Source organism: Rhinichthys klamathensis, unplaced genomic scaffold (assembly GCF_029890125.1).
Source record: "Rhinichthys klamathensis goyatoka isolate OS25496 unplaced genomic scaffold, OSU_Roscu_1.1 h1tg000178l_1, whole genome shotgun sequence".
Classification (NCBI taxonomy): domain Eukaryota; kingdom Metazoa; phylum Chordata; class Actinopteri; order Cypriniformes; family Leuciscidae; genus Rhinichthys; species Rhinichthys klamathensis.
This window is the reverse complement of record NW_026606707.1, coordinates 34,008-55,630: the sequence shown is the minus strand read 5'-3', so window position 1 is coordinate 55,630 and position 21,623 is coordinate 34,008. Positions and strand designations below refer to the sequence as shown.

Genomic DNA, 21,623 nt, shown 5'->3' with positions numbered 1-21,623 from the left:
AAGCAGGTGAATCATCAGAGCTGAATGAGTGTGCTCAGGCGGCCTACTTTCATGACCAGCCTGTGTCTCTGTCCCTTTGCGAGTTACCCTAAATATTTGTTTTATTCAGCTCCAAGCCTCCAACATAGCCTATCTCTTTGCCATATTAAACACACACACACACACACACACACACACACACACACACACACACACACACACACACACACACACACACACACCACTTAAGACCAGCTTCAACTGTAATTTCAATTCACATTTTTCAGTCTTAGCACATCACCTGTTTGCCTGATGTTCAAATGCATGCACAGTGCCGAAGTATATATCTTCCTAGCAACACACCTGTTGTCTTTGGATTTGGCGAATTGTTGTAAACATGAGGAGATCATAGCGGATTCACTCTTTCTTCGCTGCAAATGAGAACGCTGAGCCAGAATGGTGATGGTTATGTTTGAATAGGCTATGGGAGAGTGTTTGTTCTGAACATTATAGCACACACTGAAATTAAAGGATCTCGCCACCCTCTCTCTTTCCCAGTGCCGAAACAGTCTTACGCTCAGTCACCCTGCAGCAGCCCACAAGTCACAGCTGTGAAAAATCAGGATAGGGCTAAAAGCCTTGGAGTCGCTGTGATCACGACAAGCTCTGAACGGCAGCATCAGTAATGATTACAACACAACACATAGGCCTATGTGGAAAATGTCAGATAGATAGATAGATAGATAGATAGATAGATAGATAGATAGATAGATAGATAGATAGATAGATAGATAGATAGATAGATAGATAGATAGATAGATAGATAGATAGATAGATAGATAGATAGATAATTCATTTTATTTATGGGTGCCTTTCAATACACTAAAAGACACCTTACAAACAATAAAATACATGAACAATTTTAAATATGATTTTTTTATTATTATTATGATAGATAGATAGATAGATAGATAGATAGATAGATAGATAGATAGATAGATAGATAGATAGATAGATAGATAGATAGATAGATAGATAGATAGATAGATAGATAGATACAAGTTAGTGAATGAACAAAAGCATTTACTCAAAAACGTAACATTCTGTCAATCAGCACTATATGATGAAGACAAATGCGCCATTAATGACGGGAAATAGGAACATAAGTGGAGTCAAACCCGCTATAACTAAACCAGTGACGGAACCCGCATTGCATCACAGAATCAATTCCTGGCCAGTGCACGCGCCCCAGGCTCTGCCGGCTTAATTACTCCTTTACCTTTCAGCGCGTGCTGTGCACACTAATCCGAACCGTTTAAGTGATGCATTAACACCGTCAAGTATGTGTTAAGGAAAGCGCTCGCTTTTCTTTTCTTTTTTTTCTTTTTTTTTTTGAAGTTTAGCTTCCAGTCTGAGGCAAATTCAAAGACGAGCGAGAGGCATCAGCAACAGGGCACTGACAATTCACCGGCGTGGACAATTATACAGAAAGTATCTCGATCATCAATCGAGCAATTGGTACCGAACATCACTGACGTCATTACTGGATATTGATTGCGTTGCTCTAATTGTGTGGGGATTTCTTAACATTTTTGCGTCATTAAATGGAGCGGCGTAGGTGACGTTTGGACTGTTGCGTTCGAGAGGAGCTCTTACTCAAGACTAAAAGCCGGCGCGGAAAAATGTAAGTAGCCGCCACAGACGAAATAGCAACCTGTTAAGGTGTCCAATATTGCTGCTGATAAACTGCGCTGTTAACGCGCGTCAGAAGTCATACAACTGCCATCAAAACAATCTGTTTAAAGCTTTTGCGTGTCATTCTTATTCCGAAGGACATTTAATCGACGTGGTTATCTTGTGGGGCTCAAGGGCACAGTGTTATTCGTGCAGGGAGTTGAACATAGCCTAGGCTACGTCTGATTTTCTTGTCTAGATCCTCTAACGAGGACAAATAGGCTTAATGTAAGATGATGTCTTAATATCTCTTTCAAGAAACCCCGTGGATTCAGTCGTTTATGCTTCTAGATCCAATGTCCCTTCAAGGTCTTTTCTTATGTTGAAGGAATCCGAAGAGCAAAGGAAAAAAAAAAATTGATATTGCATCCACATAATTCAAAGCAGAAATCAATACCTTCACCTCTGCATTCATCTTAAAGGACAAATTCACTTCACAGTTCAGAAGTGGGCAAAATCACATAACTTGGAGAGAAACTTTATCTTCTTAACTTGTTTGATGTGGCATCATTTAGAGTTGATAAATCAATCAGTCAATTTTGATACAAAATTGAGCAAATCTATGGCAGCTGTGTTTACTAGAACTTTACCATAAAAATACTCTTGACAATATTACAAGCATTAGGCTACATGATGGAATATTGGTGACCATATTTCACAATTCCTAAATGTGTGTCATTAAATGTTATAATGTTATTATACCAGCCTATTTGAGCTATTAAAATCGGTTTGTTCCAGTAAACGGTGCTGATAAGATTCAGATAAGGCCACATCATGACTTGAAGTTCAGGAACATTGGCCTCTCCAGCAGCAGTGACTAATAATAACTTAAAGACAGAGAACAGTGTTGCCCACACAAACACAAAACACAATCAGGGAAACATGACACTAATGTAATGCAGTAAACATTATAACTAAATAACAAAAAAGCTACTTAAACACCTCAATGCACATAACTAATAGCAAAAAAAAAAGATTTTTTTTAATGAAATTAAACAAATGTGATTGATCATGCAGGGAATTCTGGGAATGTCCCCTTTCATCAAAATATATAAGACAAATAAACATTAATTTGAGAACTAAAATGTAATATAATTTTAATCTCCATTTTTTTTTTTTTTTTACAATATTACATGCATTTTTTTTTTTAACAATTTATTGTATATGCAAATAACATGTTAATTAGTTAAATGTACAATCAATTTATAGCATTTCTCCATTCTTTTTTCTGTTCAAATTACAAAAAAACAAACACAGTGTGGTTGTTTATTTCCATGCTGAATGTATTCACACTGATAGAACTTTGAATGAGCTAAAACCACTTTGTTGCAGGCCAGTATTGAGCATGCTATTGAGTTGAATGCACACCAGGTCTTATTCCCTGTCTGGGATGGTAATGTGTATGCATGTAATCTAATATCGACCCTTGTTTCACACCCCCACTACGGATCGACGTCCCAGTTTCTCACCCATACCCTTTATTTAAATAGTCAATGAGGAAGATGTTCTTTTTAACTCTTCTGAGCTTCCACAATTCATTAACATTACTGAAAGTTTTGTGGAAGATGCATCGAATTGGGACAGTGTGTTAGCGCTGAGGGCGTTGGAACACCCAATTCAAAGAAATGTGCTGTGGGTGAGGATGCTCACCTGTCCAAATCATCTTTGTATGATGTGTGTAGCTAATTGAAGATGGTTTGCACAATGCAGTCTGATGTACAGGTATAAAGAAAGAAATAACATCTCATGTTTATTTACTTATTAATCTGAAAAAGCTATTATGGTCATCCAAAAATGAAAATTGATTTCCAAACATTTCTTTCTTCTGTGGAACACATACACAATATATATATATATATATATATATATATATATATATATATATATATATATTGAAGAACGTTCTGGTTCAAACAACATTGGAACCCACTGACTTTCATTTAAAACTTTTTTTTCTTCAAAATATCTTCTTTTATGTTCCACAGAAGAGAGAACTTAAAGAGGACACGAGGGTGAGTAAAGGATTACAGAATTTGTATTTTTGGGTGAACTGTCCCTTTAAAAAGAAATAGCTTATATCTGTGAAGAACTGTTAAGCAGTGACTGCCAGATATGACAGTGTTTGCAATCATCTTTTTGATGACCGCTGCACAAACAAAGACATGTTGTTTCTATCAGCAGAGACAGGGTTGTGTTATGTATAAGTATGCATGGATGGAAGAGAGAGAAAGAGCTTGAACACATACACAAAAACACTGCAGTGTTGCAAGAAAACTGTCAGAATTCACAGTGATGCATTCATATTTCATCCCAGCCTGTCCTCCTGCTGTTCCCTGAGCTGGCAGTGGACCTGTTACTGAGCCCAAAAGCAGCCTACCAGTTTCTATCTCTGTAGGGAAATCTGTTTAACAACCTATTGGTTTCTTTCCCTCTCTCCAAGGAATTCTGTCTTTCATCCCGTGAAGCCTTTGAGCTGCTCGTGGGCCGAGCTTGAAATGCAGCCTATGCATCTATATTTAGTATTTACTGTAAGCACAAGTAATGTTAATGAGCAGTGTAATGAACTGCCCACTGGCTCTCCACTGGTTTTAAAAGAGAGGAAGAGGATGTTCTGTGTTATTACAGATCAGTTCATTTCTCCTTATTGGCAAAAGAAAGGGTAACAGGTGCTTCCCAGTTTTTCAACTGAAACCATTTAGTAGGCTATTTTCTTTCATTGAAATAACAAATTTTAATATTAACTTTCAATGAACTGAAAACAGTCTACTTCTCTTTCTGCCTTACTGGATTGCATGGTTCGTTTAAAACTTAGTCATAAAACAATAAAACAGCCTGATATACGTAATCTACGCGTTAAGTGCTTGAGTTCACGGTAGTGCAAAATAGCGATTAGTCACACAGCGGGAGAAATTATTGATTTTTGACAGTCGAGTCAACAGGTATGGAGTGTAGTAACCCCTGTCTTCCCACACAAAGTGGGTTTTCAGCGCGTTATGACATTTATTGCTGCGCGCGCACGGGCACATGGAAGAGTTCATTCGACAGCTGGATGAGCTGGGCTGTTTTCTGCGGAGAAAGACCTGTTACTCAGTTCATGCAGCTTGTTGAATAGCGTGCCAGTGATGCGGAGGTGATCTTGTGGCGTTTGGGAATACCGTATCGCCTTTAAATACTTAATTCCCGCTATAATCAACGTTATGGCGCGAGACCGAGCCCAACATCGCGTGCTTCAGTACCAGCAAACTCTGGTGAGTATTGCTGGTCAACGTGATTGTTTTGTTGTTGTTGTTTTTTATCGCGAAACGAGCTGTTTTATCCTTAGAGGGACGTGGAAGTATGATTGAGTAAGTGTAAAACTGTGGATTTATTTAAGTTAAATAAATTGTTTTGCTTAAGTAGAGGATATTACATCAGGCTAAGTTGAATGGCTAGAATGTAATAGCCTAATAAAATTGTTGTAGGCCTGGAGTGTAAAATACGGTTGATATTGTGTGTTTCTCAACATTTGTATCAAACATAGGCTATATGCCTTTTCCAGCTAATTAGCAACTGTATATTGATTGGCTATAGGTGGTAGAATAATTCTGTGGAGTCCACAATAACATTTGAAGCAACTAATGGCATCATTTGCATTGAGTTCTAACAGATTTCAAGTTTAAGGGCATCATCAAAGTCCTCCCTTCATTTCGCTTCATCCCCTCAGTGCCCCTCCTCCTGCTCTCGCACTTGTGGACTAAATGTAGATCCATCCACTCTGCATATTAATTGACTCATGCACCAGTTCCCCCCCCCCCCCATCTCTGTCACATGATGATTGACAGCTGAACCCTGGAGCACTTGACAGGGATGTCTCTATATTCAGGCAGATGTGAAGAGGAGGAGAACTGTAAAAGGACACGTTCAAACGGTTGGTATGGGGTACAGTCTTCTCATTCTGCACCAAAATCCCCTGCTTCACCCCTCCCACTAACATCCATCTATCTGAGCAAGTTTTTTTGCACTGTTATGACAAATGTGTTTGCATAATGAAGGTAGGCGTGAAGTGGCCGCACTCGGATCCATGTGTTGCATTCGTGTCTTGTCTTTTTGAGTTCAGGCTATTTCTGAGCAGCCTTTCTCCCTGCAGGGCCAGACGATGTGTTCCACAGCATCTATGTGTGTGATGAATGAAACTGGGACATTTTTTTCTGGCCCTGCTTTCCTTATCGGCGAGAGGATCAATACAGCGCTATACAAAATGGTGGCTGGAGACTCACGGTTTCATTGCCTCTCTCAACACCTTTCCTCTTTGACCAGGGGTTGGACCCCGTTCTGATTGATGTCTTTATCATTGACTGTCCTCACGATGTGCTTCGCTGCATTGCCAGACACTTGGCCAAAGGAGGATTAGTCTGTGATGAGTGTTTTTCCATTCCATGTTTGTTTTTCTTTCAGTATAGGCACAAGCGAGTCACTCTGTATTTTATTCTTTATTGTTTAAATGCTCAAATGTGGCAGATACTGTCAGTTTTAAGAAATCTTGCTCAGTGATTCATGTTTGCACTGAAACTCATGATTGCACTGGCGATATTAAAGGGATAGTTCACCCAAAAATGAAAATTAAGTCATTAATTACTCACCCTCATGTTGTTCCAACCCCGTAAGACCTTCGTTCATCTTCGGAACACAAATGAAGATATTTTTTATTAAATTTGAGAGCTGGATCACTGCTACATAGGCTTCCTAAGGGAGTGAAACTTGACGGCCCAGAAAGTCATTGAAGAAAATGTTTAAATAGTCCAAGTGACTACAGTGGCTCAACTATAAGTTTATCAAGCGACGAGAATACTTTTTGTGTGGAAAAAAACAACAAAAATAACGACTTTTTCGACTATTCCTTTTCTTCCTTGTGGGCCTGAGAGGAGAGTTCAAGAGATTTCCACGACGCATGCGTGAGAACTGAGAAGAGGACATTCTTCTTCTACTACTTCTTGTTCAGTTCTCACGCATGCGTCGTGGAAATCTCTTGAACTCTCCTCTCAGGCCCACAAGGAAGAAAAGGAATAGTCGAAAAAGTCGTTATTTTTGTTGTTTTTTTCCGCACAAAAAGTATTCTCGTCGCTTGATAAACTTATAGTTGAGCCACTGTAGTCACTTGGACTATTTAAACATTTTCTTCAATGACTTTCTGGGCCGTCAAGTTTCACTCCCTTAGGAAGCCTTTGTAGCAGTGATCCAGCTCTCAAATTTAATCAAAAATATCTTCATTTGTGTTCCGAAGATGAACAAAGGTCTTACGGGGGTTGGAACAACATGAGGGTGAGTAATTAATGACTTAATTTTCATTTTTGGGTGAACTATCCCTTTAACTCCTCAAAGGGCCTTTTAAATGGTCTTGCAGGTAAGGGCATCACGAGTCTGCTCTTTAGTGGCCTTTTGTATCTTGCAGCTCTCGATTACATACCCACACTATTTGTGATTTTCTTCCCTTCAGCGCAAAGAATCTATTTCTCTCAAAACCTTCTCATCTGCACTGGCAGTACCATTGAAAGATTTTGCTGTATTGTTTAGATAGAAAAAGGAAAAGAACCATGAAGCTTACATTTCTGCTTCCTCAAGAGAGCCAGGTCAAATGTGCTTCCCCCAAGCTCTCAGCAAAAATAGCATGCCTGAGGAAACTTTCCTCCTGGCTTTAGCACACATCACTCCTCTTTGTCACTGCCACTTCTGCATGGACTGGTGGAGAGTCTCTGCTATCACCCTGTCTGATCATTGGCAGCATTCAATCCATCAAAAAATCCATCCAGCATTTCTAGCTGAAATGTTGCAGCCCTAGCAGAGCTGATATGAGATGAGTAAAGATTACAGACAGGTGTCCGTCTGGAGGCAAGCAGAGGCAGAAACCAGGTGTACCTTATTTTAAGGGAAAATCGTAAGAGTTTCTGTTTACTTAGCTGAGAGGATGGAAAATTGATAGTACTGCTGAAGGATTGGCTGAGTAAAATAGGGATTGAGTGTTCTGGTGAAACTGGTTGAGTCATAGGAGACATTAGTCAGGACTACAAGAGCAGTGGCAGTTAAAGGAATAGTGCACCCAAAAATGACAAATGCATTTTGTCATTATTTACTCGTCGTCATGTCATTCCATTTTTTTCTTATGTGAAATACAAACTGAGATGGGGGGGGGGGGGGGGTTTCATAAAAAGAAAGTGGTTGGTGACTGCCAAATGACAAAATGGTGCGTTAAATGTTTTGTGTATACACTTGCATTCAAAAGTTTGCAGTCTGTAAGATTTTACTTGAAAAGCGATAGTGAAGACATTTATAATCTTACAAAAGTTTCAAATAAATTTCATTAAATTATTCTTTAAAGAATACTGGAAAAATGTATCATGATTTCCTATATAAATATGCTATCATATGGCTTCAGAACACATGGAGTATAATGCAAAAGCCACATGGAGCATGTAAGGGATAATGTGCATCCAGCCACTCTGCTTTGTTCTGAGATAACAACCGGCTGGATGTACATTATCTTGCTTATTGCACGGCTACTTGCCACATAAGTAAATAATTAGACACGAAATATTGATCTGAGTCAAAATATTTTATTATGTCTTTAAATGCTACGTTAAGCTTCCACGGAGCAGTTGCTAGTGCGGCAAGTTCAAACTATACGGACATTTAAGGGATACGGTAGTATGGGGATAAGAGATACTGATTTGAGATGAAACTTTTGAAATCGTACCTGTTTGTTATCTTATAATTCAATCAATGTATAAGACAATATTCGCAAAATGGCACCAGCTGCGTTTGAATGAAACAAGAGAGAGCGAGTCCACGATACTGGATGACAATGACATGTACACAAAATATTGATTTGATTGAGTTTTTATAGTTTAATAGCTCACCAAATGCAAAACTTCCACGAAGAAAAAACTATCCTAGCAAGCGTATAGCACTGCTGACTTCATTAACCCCAAATGAGCCTGTGTTATCTGTTTTCAGCGGTTGTTATCGAGGAATAACATACCGCTGGATGGCGCGATTGACCAATCAGAATCAAGTATTCCACAGACCAATTGTTTTTAACCCTTCCACACGTAAGTTTAAAATATTCTAACTGCTGAATTTGGTTACATGTCATTTTTGCCAAAATAACTTGAAATGATACTTCATTTCTTTGACATGTTCTTTGCATAGTCTGTGCGTCTACTCATGGGCTATTGTTAGACGTCTATTACATTTTCACTGACAACCCAAATTTTGCCCTGTTTTAGCCTAGACGTCAGGGCTGTGTTTGGACGGCTATTAGACGTCTTTTAAAGCAAGATTGCTTGTTAGGATGTCTCCCGAAATACATGAATGTAGGTGCCCTGTGAAGTGGGAGACGAATAGAGTAAGTTTTATAGTTCCCTAATACCTACAAAATGTGAATCTGACATGAATAAAACACATTGTCAATTTATATAGTCTGTATGATGCACTGAACGTTCTAATCACACCGGTGAAATCACAAAGGGTTTAAGCTTGAAAATTCTGCCTAACATCTCCTTTTGTGTTTCATGGAGTTGGTATGATAAGGATATAAGACAAGTAAAGGATGATTTTAATTTTTGTGTGAACTGTCTCTTAAAACTCTGCCTCAGATTGAGTGTTACCCCTGGTTTTGACCTTCCTGGGTGTGTTTCAAGATAGCTTGCCAGTTTCCTCTACCAGAGGAGGAGGATTTCGGCCACTGATGAGATCAAAGAGTGTAGATGTGCTGAGGACACAAGTCCTACAGTGTGACATCAGCCTCACCACACATAACCAGCATGGTGCCCACAGTCACAGACATGTGATTATGCTTTTAGCATCGCTAGAGGATCTTTACAGTGTACTTACTAAAGCAGGAAGATGGTATTGACCTCACACTTTACCCACAAACCATGGCAAGAGAGAGATGTAGGGGCGGGAAGTCTTTAATAGCCAGTGGCACTGCTTGCGGTTTAGGCATGCATGTAAATTGATCAGCAGTGTCCATACGCTCTTAGATGAATGATATGCTGAAGAGATATGCTATTCATCACTCCCCAAGATGATTTGACTACCCCATTTATGCCTTTTTTCTACAAATGAAGCGATGAATAACCTTAAGGAGGCAAGGCAACAGCTCTAATGACAGCCATACCTACTTGATTGCAAATTGGATTAAAGAAGGCAGTTTAATCCCACATCAGCTTTTAGTCGCATGATCGCCATCCAAGCATCTGCACACCATTTGGCCCTGAACCACTATAATTTAATAGAACACCTCAGGTAAAGATATTACACATTTCTTTAGTATTCTTCATTCTGGCTCAATGTCAAACCATCCCACACCAGGTGCGGTGGAGTCATTAGTGTAATGGGATCAATGCCTTAATTCTTTTTTTTTTCTTGCAAGGGATGTTTTGGGGAAACGGGAAACGTTCTGGTTGCTGACAGAGGTTGGTTTCGTGAATCTTCTGGCTCTGTTAAATACTAATCCAATACATCCTTTGCCTTTTTTTTTCCATTATATAAATTAAAGAAGGTCTGACGTGGCGGATCTAAAACTTATCTTGATAAGCTTGCTTGTAGAGATGTGACATCAAATGCCCTGATAGGGGAAGGAATTTGCACAAAAAGGCTTGATAGCATCCTATCAAGAATGTCTGCAAAAATGTATTTTAAAGCCAAGAGCATATGTAAGATGTTGTTTATGATCTTGAGAGGAGTTTCTGCCTTGTTTTCACTACAAAATAAAACTTGAGCTGTGTATACACTACCTTTCAAAACTTTGGGTCAGTAAGTTGTTTAGTCTTTTTTGAATTAAACTGATACTTTTATTCAGCAAGGACACATTAAACTGATCAAAAGTGACAGTACATCATTTGCAGTGGTGGAATGTAACGAAGTACAAATACTTCGTTACTTTACTTAAGTAAATTTTTCACGTATCTGTAGAATCAATAGTGCCAACTTTTTACTTTTACTTCGTTACATTTTGCAGCAATTATTATACTTTCTACTCCACTACATTTCTACAACGTTCGGTTACATTTTCGTTAAATTTTCTGATCAGTTTTTCCCCTGCCAAAACGTCATCCTGACCGTCCGTTCATCGCACGTTTCTGTCTCACCAGTGAAGTTTGGTTGCCATAGATATATCAACCCGGTCACACTAAATGCGTCTCTACAGCAAGCAGTGTGTTTATCGTGCAATTTATACGCGAAAATTAGTTTTTACCTGCATAGGAAAAACGCATTGGTAGGTTTAGAAGTGATGTGGGGTGCGTGTGTATTATACGTTTGGTTAGGATTAGTATGGCAAGCCAAGAGGTTCAGAATTACACCATAAATGAATCGCGTTTACAGCCAAACGCCGTCATATACGGCGTTTTAACATAATATGTGTTTATATATATATATATATATATATATATATATATATATATATATATACCGTATATAGTAAGGGTATATTGTAAGCTTGATGTGTATATTGCCTAATTGCAAGCTTGTTCAGAAATGGTGACAAAAACTTAAAATATAACTGCTTTTCCATCATATTGAACATCATTATATGAGTATTAGGTTGAATGAGTTAGAATTAACTGTTTTATTAATCATTAGAATATAGACATTAAGAGAATAAATTGTTATGCAAGTATACTTTTACTTTTAATACTTAAAGTACATTTAAAATCAGGTACTTTTTACTTTTTACTTAAGTAGGGTTGTCATTGTGGTACTTCTACTTTTACTAAAGTAAATATGTCTCTGGTTATTTGTACTTTTACTTAAGTACTGAGATTCAGTACTTCCTCCACCACTGATCATTTGTAATTTTGCTAAAGATAGTTGTTTCAGGTAGGCTGTTGTTTGAACTTTCCAAAGAATCCTGAAATATATTATGCAGCACGACTGTTTTCAACATTGATAATAATAAGAAATGCTTCTTGAGCAGCACCAAATCAGGACATTAGAATGATTTCTGAAGGATCATGTGACACTGAAGACCGGAAATTCAGCTTTCCCATCATAGGAAAAAATTACATTTTTAAGAAAAGGATTTTTACCATGTATGCATGCTTTAAATTCTTTATGTGCTTGTTATTGGTTTCCCATGTTCATTGTACAGCTAAGCTGAAGACATTTTGGCAAGTTTTTTCTGGCAAATCGTAAAAACAAATAAAGCCTAGTTCACACTACATGATTTTAAAATGTCGGGCTGAACTGTGCGGTTCACACTACATGACTTGCTCTCTGTGAAATCAGGAGTGTTCAAGTTGTTGAGCTGTTCACACCACTCGACACAACGTGATTGATCCGCAACAGGAGGAAACGCACTACACGAGTTGACAACAACTCTGTCACCCAACGATTCTATCTTGTCTACAAACCACGTTTTGTCACGAAAAATCACGCGATAAAACGAACCGGAAATGACGCGAAACAGCACGTGCGCCAAAACCCAGCGAAGAATACTGTCCTCAACCCATGCCTTTCTCTGATTGGCTGTAGCTCATGACATCACGTGAGGTTGAGTCGTGCGACAGCGGATATCTAGCATGCTAGATATTTTTCTGGGCTTGGCTACGCGTCTGCGAGGCGTCTGCGAGCGTCTTTGATGCGTTGTTCGCTCTTTCATATAGATAGGCGAGCGTTCATCGCCCGCTAATCCCCCGCGATTTGCACGCGATAACACCCTGATCTGTCGGCGAGGTCAACGATTTGCAAATCGGGCTTAAATCAGGCTTAAAATCATGTAGTGTGAACTAGGCTTAAGTTGTAATGCAGAATCTGCAGTCTTAAAGGGATAGTTCACCCAAAAATGAAAATTAGCCCATGATTTACTCACCCTGAAGCCATCCTAGGTGTAAATGACATTCTTCTTTCAGACGAATACAATCGGAGTTTATTAAAACATGTCCTGGCTCTTGCAAGCTTTATAATGGGAGTCAATGGGTATATTTTTTTGGAAGTCCATCAAAGCGCACCTATCCCTAAAACTATCCCTTTAATGTGACATGCTCAGTGATGGCCTTTGTGATTAATCTTCTCTGGATGAGTTCTAATGTCAAAATATGTGGCCCATGTTATGTGGCCATATATTTCATTCATATATATGTGGGGGTTGCTCTGGTTTTACTTCCCTCATGACACCCATCTAGTAACGAACCAATTGGAGCACAGCAATTGATGACGTTATCCGCGCGTTTGTGTGTACCTGGTTTTCCCACTATATACCTAAAGAGACAGAGAGAAGAAAAGAATAGAGATGTTTGGTTGAAAATACTTGTTTATATGAAAGGGCTAACACAAATGTCTTTTTGCCTTCAAGTTATCTTTTATCCAAATTATCTTGTGTCTGCTTTGAAGAATGTCATATTTAGCCTAGCCACAGACTCCAGACGCTTGAAAGAAAAAAAGGTCTTGCTTTGGCTTGAGCAGCCCATTTCAATTTTGCATGTCAATAAGGATGTCAGAATGTGATAGGGACTGTAAAACGCCCAGTCATGCCTGTCAATCATGACCAAAGTCTGAGTTAAGATGCACAATGTACAGTTGACATAAAAAAAGATCACAGTCTGTGGACATCGTGGAAGATCTCTTGCACAGTCTGACAAGCAGCAATCAAAATGGACAGAAAATATTCCGCAGTATACAGCAATATTTAATTGCGGTGGCTATACATCCCATTCAGCCTGCAGTGGAGTGGCGCACCTGGGTTAGCGACACAGGACAGGGCACTTGATGCTCTCAGACGGCTGGCGAAAGGCTCTGAGGCAGAAGTGGTAAAAGGTTCCATTTACACTCCAAAACCCTTCAGAGAGATCTTTGCCACAGGCCACTCATACGCACCTGAAATATTCCTTGAGCTTGTGTGCCTGTGAGTTTATTTGATTAGCATACTTGCTAGCTGTGTACCAATAAATGTAGGCCTACGGGTCAATGTCATATAAAAGTGTACTTGATAAAGAGGAAAAATTAAAATACGTTACAAGTTCTTAGAAACTCACTTTTTGTATTCATGTAGGTTTCATATGGTATTAAAAACACATTTATACCATTTTCAAGAAAATAAATTTAAAGGGGACCTCTATTATGCCCTTTTTGGGTCTACTAAAGGTTTTCATGCTTGGATGTTTAAACCTTATTTTCCACATATTTAACACTATTGCAGCACACTCTTCCTAGTCTGTCATTTAGTTCCGAAGCCCCTTCGTCTAAAAAAGTGTATTGTGCTCTGATTGGTTGGCTGGAGCAGTGTGTTGTGATTGGTCAACGACTTCAAGCGTGTTTTGGAAATGTCAGGTCCCTTAATCGTGAGTTTTAACACACTACTAAGTACTACACACATCTCAACCAGACCTTGCCCTCTTTTTTGTGTTTGATTTCGGTGGAAATTATTTAAATTTAAAATGTATTTAGTGCTTACTGATAGAGAATAAGTCCCTTTGTGGACTTTGTAACATTGCAGACCTTTTTCATGATCAAACAGCAACATTACACACTAATCCAAGTAAAAAATGTAAAATAGCATAATAGCACTCATCTAATAGGACCCATGCATCTGCTGTAACCATCAAGTATATAGCATATTTTATAATTTTTTTAACATTTTCCTTAGGCCTTGAATAGCATTTCCACATCTTAATAAATTTTTTTTAAAGTTTAAAAAATATTTTTTAAAGTCAATTTATTTTATTTTACAAATATCATTAATTATCATGCCGAAAGTATACTTCCTGTGTACTAGTTCTACTCTGGCTCACCAACAGACCCCGTGACGTAATTTTTGTCATCAACACAGTGCACATATAAACGTGTCGTCAAATTATGTTTGAAATGATTATTGCCACTTCCATCGACATCAGTGTGTGTTTTACAAACTATAGATGTTGTTATGCTAGTACTATGTGTATTTAAATGTCTGAAACCTAATATAAATATTGTGTGAAAAACACTCCACAGTCGTGATAGGAGAAACGCTCAGTGTCTCTGGCTCAGCTTCAGTCAAAGCGGGAAAGCAGATTTGAATTTAGCAGTTCATCACGTGATGCACTGAATGTTCTAAGACACCGGTGTGTTTGGACACATCAAAGGGTTAATGGATAGGACAAAAAGCAAGAGCTTCACGTCTTACAACAGTTACTGAACTGGGGATTTTGCACTGCCAGACCTGACTTCTAGTACCAGTTGTGTGAAAGAATAGAAAAACGTGCCCCGTTTGCCCAGTAACTTTTGCCGAGACCTTCCTGGTTAATAAGCCGCAGGTCTGTTTGACCACTAGGATACTGAAGGGAAGCACTTTAAAGGCTTATTGTATGGAGTAAGTGTGCTCTGAAGTGTTGACGGGGTTGAGCATGATGTGATAAGGCAGCATCTGTTGGGTAAACCTTGTTTTTCACAGCTTGTCGCCTAAACCCTTTTCCTATTTTCTAGGAGAGGTCAGGAGCTCACCTGTGATAGGAGCGTCGCACTTCGGACGTGCCATTTGATTGGTCGCAGCAGGTCATTGAATGTGACAGCTTGTGTTGCTAAGGTTAAATGTCACTGTTTGGAAATGGTGGGAGAGTTTAATTGCGCCAGACTAATATATCAAGCTGTCCAGGATGGACGGGTGCCAAGCTGATGAAGACGATGACTTGGTGCGATAGGCGTCGCGTGTCGGGCGATGGCTTCAGGTGGGTAGCTGTTTAGAATGAGTGGCAAAGGGGTGCAAAGGTTGTGTGAAACGAGGCAGACGGAGCAGAGGAGGAAGAGGAGGGTATGGATCAATCTGTGCTGGGCTGCTTTGCTTTCTCTGAGCTGCACCTGCTCATGCGAGCGAAGAGAGAGTCTGCTGGAATCGTGATGCTCATCTCAATGTGCCGCTGGCGGCAGAGCTCCTCAGATCAGAGTGCCGTGTGTTTATAGAACAGAGAGAGAGGGAGAAACAGGAGGAGGGAGTGGGAGAGAGGGATTGTGGCGCTACACAACGGACCTGCCAATATTCCCGTCTCTCCATCTTTAGCACCGTGGGCATGTGCCTGTGTGGGAGCAGCTGACTGTAAGAACGAGGGATGGGAGAAGAAAGGAATAGGGAAATGCAGAGGACAATGGGTGGGAAGGGCTCAAAATACCCCCTTACGTCACCCACACAATATCGGAGGACAAAATCATGTCAGGATGATACAATATGAATTCAGCTGAAGGATACAAAATTGTTGAAAGCATCATTGTAAGTTTGCAGTTCTTTGGCTGAAAGGACAGACTCCCCAATTTCTGGTGTAAAAAGAAAAAATGATTTACACTTTAATCAGATCTCTAGTCAGGGTCCAAGATGAACCCAATGCAAGCTAAAATTGGGTTTGGCAAGTAAATAAAACGGTTAGTAAAAAATCGAATTGTAAGGAGAGTCTGAACATCACTGATGTGTTATATGCGTAATTCAAACCATAGTGATCCAAATCTAACAATTCTAAAATTAGAAAAAGTTTATTTTGGCTGTCTACATTATTCTCCAGAACTATATGTGGCGACACATATGTCAATTACTCCCCGTGTTAAAAATGAACAGAAGCTGAGGCTGGCACATCTTGTGCATGATGCTGCTAGTGACACAATGACCTACATTGTTTGTCACAAATATTCAATGAAAAACAGCTAAATAACATAAATGTCATAGTGATAAAATATTTTAGCAAAAATAATACAAAATATAGTTTTAGAAATATTTGCAGATGGTAAAAATTCACTCGTCATTGACAGTTTTAGTTTTCCAAGAACAACCTGTGTGTGATCTTCTTCTGTTATAATTCATGTTCCTTTATTTCTTTCAGATTATTTATACTTAGAATCTCAGACAGAAATCATAATGCTATGATCTATGGCTAAAAACATAAATTACAGGTTCTTTTGTAGATCAGTAACAACCCTTTTGTAAATTTGTATCTGAATATTTTTGCAGTGCCCTCAATATGTCTCCCATTGTGTCCCTGAAAGCCCTGTATATTGAACAGAACTTATAACTTTAAAGTGATTATCCATACTGTGTCATTTATTGGGGATTTTGGAGAAACAACACAAACAACAAACATCATCTTTATCAAATAACAAGCAATAATTTGTGTTTAGAGGAGAAGAACAGTTTCACTGCTCATTTAAATCACATTCTCCTCGAGATCGCCTGAGAAAATTTGTGCTGGGCAGTCTGAGGATAAAAGTATTGATTTCAGTAAAAAAATAAAAAATAAAATTGAAAATCATTCACAGAACAAACCATACTGTTTTAAAGTATTTGATTTGCTCAGGCGAATTGTCACAATTTGACATTACCACAAATCACAGCTCAATGCAGCAAAATGAGAAAGTAGTTTAAATTCTGATGGTGTATTATGTTCCTATATCTCTGTGAAACAGCCAACCAGCACTGTTTCTGACACTGTTAGCTTTAATGTGTAAAGCCCCAGGAGATTAGAAACACATCCTATTCAGCTGCTCAGAAAAAGCTTACATTTCATCTATTCTTCTTTACTTGAAAATTACAGACACCGTATAGCACTTAATTTATAGTTTCTATAAAAGATATTTACCTGCATTTGACCTTTTTTCGCATTTTCTTACGGCATTGAACTTAATCTTTTTTTTATTTGTAAGCACAAATATTTAGATTTATATTATACTTAAATTAACATAGAAAATCATGTAACTCACAAATAAAGAGAGTGAGCTTGCTGAAATCTGCCAAAATGATTAAAAATTCCAATCAAATTGTCAAGCAAAAAATAAATTGTAAACAGAATGACTGTGATTTTCAGGGCATTGCTAAGAAAAGGCCCAAACACTAAATGCACACTTTTGTCTTGAGGGAATTCATTTCTCATCCCTGAAGCACTGCATTATTGACTATTAGTATGTCTAGAATGTCACACAAGCCGAAATAACCGTTGAGCATATCCAAGCAACACACAGTAGTGGTGTTTCAAGTGGTTAAGTAAACGATTCAATGACTCGCTAACATAACTTACCCGGTATTTGTTTTGCAATGTATCCATTGGTTCATAGCACTTGCATATTGTTGTCCTATTGTTAGTTTCACTGCTTCTATCGTTCTCATTTGTAAGTCACTTTGGATAAAAGCGTCTGCTAAATGAATGTAAATGTATCCAGTTCCACGTGTAATGTAAATTAACCATTACTTTGGAATGTAATGGTTACTTTTCTGAAATGAAGCAGCCTCAATGTATCTGGCTGACAAATGCAACCTCTGGAGGACGCATCATTTGAAATGAGACAGTGTCTTTGAAAGAATCCTACTTGCGTAACAAAATGCAGAAAAAGTTACAGCAAAGTCTGTCTGGAATGTGCAAAGTTTCTACTTTTAATCAGATTTTTTAAACTGATGTTTGAATAAATAAGCTTTTAGTGCCTTGCTTTAACAGGTAAATTATCATTAATCTAACCAGTACAACAAGCCAGAAATTGCACATTAACTTTACCGGATTCTGTGTATCTGCATCTGCGGTATGAGGTACGTGAATCAAAATAAAGCACACCTGGGTGTGTGTGGGAGCATCTCTGTGCAGTTCTAAAGAAAACATATCGGCATCAGGGCAAAGGCACTTTCAAAGCAGAACTGCGCCAAGTCCATATAAAATACCAGTCGGGGCAAGTACGTAGGACATTTCCAAAGCATTGAACATACCTTGAAGAAAAGTAAACTCTGTATTTCTTTAAAATGTGATAAAATGTGTAACAGGCAGCTGTGAATAAGTATGTTAAGGAGACCACTAAAATGCTCACAGTAACTACATAAGAGTTACAGCCCTCCATGAAAGATTGAAGAACATGTGCATGAGACAACAACAACATGAACAATGCATAACTCTTGTAGTCTTGTAAGTCAGGTGGACTTTTTCCCCAAAGGAATAAGAAGTGAACCAACCGTCACAAGGATGTTTATATGGCCCAATTAGGCCAAATGTGCTTAAGTTTAAATCTCACAAATAGCACCATTTCAGTGAAGCAGGGATGTTTCAGGGATGGTGCTCAGGGATAGGAAACTGACAGACTACCTCAATTTATTTAAAGGGTTTTTGAACAGCCTGTTAAGTCTGACATTATTTCAGTGAAGCACTTCTCGGCTTGGTTTCCCTTCATTTCCTTCCCTAGTAACATCTTCATTCACTGCTGTCTCACTTTCAGATGTATGGACGCTACACACAGGAGTTGGGGGCCTATGCCAAAGAAGAGGCAGCTCGTCTGCGTGAGGATGGAGCGCTGCGGAGGACCACCAGTGTGCGCGGCCAGGCTCCAGAACTGCTGGAGTATGAGAAGAATCCATGTGCCAAGTGTCAAGGTGGGTGTGTTGTATACATATGTGTGTGCCAACTGCTCGCTGGCTGTTCTGCTAAAGTCATAGCTCGCTATTTGCAGTGATGGCTGCTGAGCAAAGCTAGGAAAGCAGAGCCAGCAAATACACAATGATGAAGGGCAGCAGGGATTGAAAGAGGAGAAGGGTCACAAAGGCCAGCAGGCGAAAGAGTTAGTTAGAATGTGCTGGAATTGGGGATTAGGTGAGGCCATTGCTGGAGATTAATGGGAGGGAATGGACTGAAGACCAGAGCTTTACTCTGGCTGCTGTGATGCATCTACACTCTTGGTCAGGCCCTCATGGAATCAGCGACAGCAGAACTTTGCACGAAGATTCACATTTTTCCTGCAGACCTGGAACAGCCGTACTTTCCTCTCCTTCTAACACAGTGGTTCTCAACCTTCTTGACTCCAAGGCCAATATTCAGCGGCCCTTCTATCTAAGGTGATATGTGTACCTCTACTTCTGTAACCCAAAAGTATGATGTCAGTTTAATGTTTTACACCTTTATTTTTAGTGTTTTTAGCATTTTAATTATGATTATGGTAATATGATTAAGGCCACGTTCACACAGCAGCAGAATACGGTTGTCAGGCCTGTATTTGAGTCCTTAATAAAGTTGCATTCACACACAGTTCAGTTATTTATGGAATGACAACCGGATTCTATTACCCGTAAATGTTCAAAATGTTCCATTTTCCAAAATCCAACCACTGTTCTCCGCCGGAGCTGCTCCCATCAGTTTTGTGTTCTACGCGTGACTCAAATGCTCCGCCTTCCACCCAGATATAAACACAGCTGTCGGTTGATGAAGATTTGACGAATGAACTCGATTAGACTCTTGTCGTGTCAAAAGTGTTTGAGACTTTTCAGTTTTATGGATGCTGCCATCTTTGAAATTACTTCGGTCACTGTTGCTATGGTTACTGGTTAGAGAATTCGGGCTTGACTCCCGTTGCACGTTCATACATACACTATTCGAGACACAACTGTAAGTTGCTGTGTATACAGGACATTTTGAGACTCACACCTGAGTAAGTAAATGCGGTTGTCATTCCAAAAAAAACTGACAGTTTGAATGTAGCCTAAATTTGAATCATTTTAAGACTTATTGGGGCTCCTCTGGAAGTTTTCCTAGCATCATTGGTCATATGTTACAGCATTATGTTGTCTTTTGGATGCTGGTGTCAGTGTGAGAATTATTTAATGATTTTTGAGGGTTTGGCATTTTTATGGAACTTCTGACAGTACATTTCTGGTTTTCAGGCTTTGTTGAAGTTTGTCGTGCTAAACCAAATTTTGGCACCTGCAGTTGCTTAACTGAAACTTAAACATATTTTAAAGTCAGTATTAAAACGGAAGTCCTGTTCATCTTTTCTTCTCTATTCGGACGTATATCTAAGTGAAACGGCTTCTCAAACAAGAACTAATTTTGTTTTTGTTTTGTTTTGTTTTTTTGGGGGGGCCAGAAGGGGCCTCCGCTTGCGCTCGAAAAAGTTCCCCGACATCACGCCACGCACACACCATGGTTAGAAATTATCGAGGCTTGGGGCAAAAATGCCATCAAAATTTATTAAAAAAATATTTTTTGGCTGAACCGGACCGTTGGCTGAACGTCTGATGCATATCATATGGCACACTTAACTGGAAACGCTTTTGGAGTTTCGAAGTCGTCATCTGATTGGTTGAATTCTACAGGATGCCCGAGAGACCTGTGTGTCACATTTTTTAATGATCCGCCTATTAGACCACTTTTCAGTTGGTAAACATGGTGACGTTTTTTGTGGGCGGAGCTTAGGTGGAGGCAGAACGATCCCTCTGGCCGCTTCCCTAACGTTAGTTTGCAAGTTTTGTTAGCTTGTTTTTTACAATGTCTGGAGAAAATCCGATTTTATCTTAATGTGCAAGGTCACTCACTGTCCAGGACCGCGATTGTTATTTGCAAAAGTTAATTTTAACGGATGGAACCAGATTGGCTGACCCGTACTGTACACGCTGTCAATGGATGTACGATCTGACAGGATTAACGTTAACGCTACCCTCCGGTTGAGTGGCCTGACTTCTACACCTAACGTTACCTGATAGAGAAACAGAGTGGAAAAAGAAGCTGAGGGTATATAAATCTTTAGATGTCTATAACTATGTGCTGAATGGTCATGTACAAGACTTGTGACATCCGCAGTGACATTATGGTGCAATTTTAATGATGTGAATATTTTCTAGAAATAAAAATTCCAGATACAGCATATTAATTTTTCATCGATTCTTGCACCCAACAACACAACAAGATGACATTAAATAATAATAATAATAATTTAAGCTCCTTATTATGTAGCCGAATCTGTGCTGGTTTGTATTGGCCGCCTCCAGTTTTTCCTTTGTTTTGCCTCCAGCTAGCGCTGTGATGCAACTGTGACGTCGGCTCAAAATTGGTCTATAAACAAAGCCCTTGTGACGCCAAACCCCCTCATGGAAGAAGAAAGCCGTTGTGTTTCCAACTGTGACAATGAGCGCTTATCAGGATGAGGATCAACTAAATGGTGGATATTTTAAAGTATGTGAA

The 21,623-nt window shown here is 39.1% G+C and overlaps 1 protein-coding gene across 5 annotated transcripts in view; it reads left to right on the top strand.

Annotated features, from left to right (window-relative positions):
- The first annotated feature begins 1,139 nt into the window (after window positions 1–1,139).
- Window positions 1,140–21,623, top strand: part of clcn2a (chloride channel, voltage-sensitive 2a) — a 47,496-nt gene continuing 27,012 nt past the window's right edge. For 3 of the 5 annotated variants that reach the window (XM_056260757.1, XM_056260756.1, XM_056260755.1), the window contains exons 1-2: window positions 4,651–4,961; window positions 18,892–19,045. In XM_056260757.1, coding sequence (XP_056116732.1) covers window positions 4,911–4,961; window positions 18,892–19,045 — 205 coding nt within the window. In that variant the 5' untranslated portion in view covers window positions 4,651–4,910. Of the gene's footprint in view, window positions 1,664–4,650; window positions 4,962–18,891; window positions 19,046–21,623 lie in introns of those variants that run through there. The other 2 variants (XM_056260758.1, XM_056260759.1) reach the window with 2 other exon arrangements.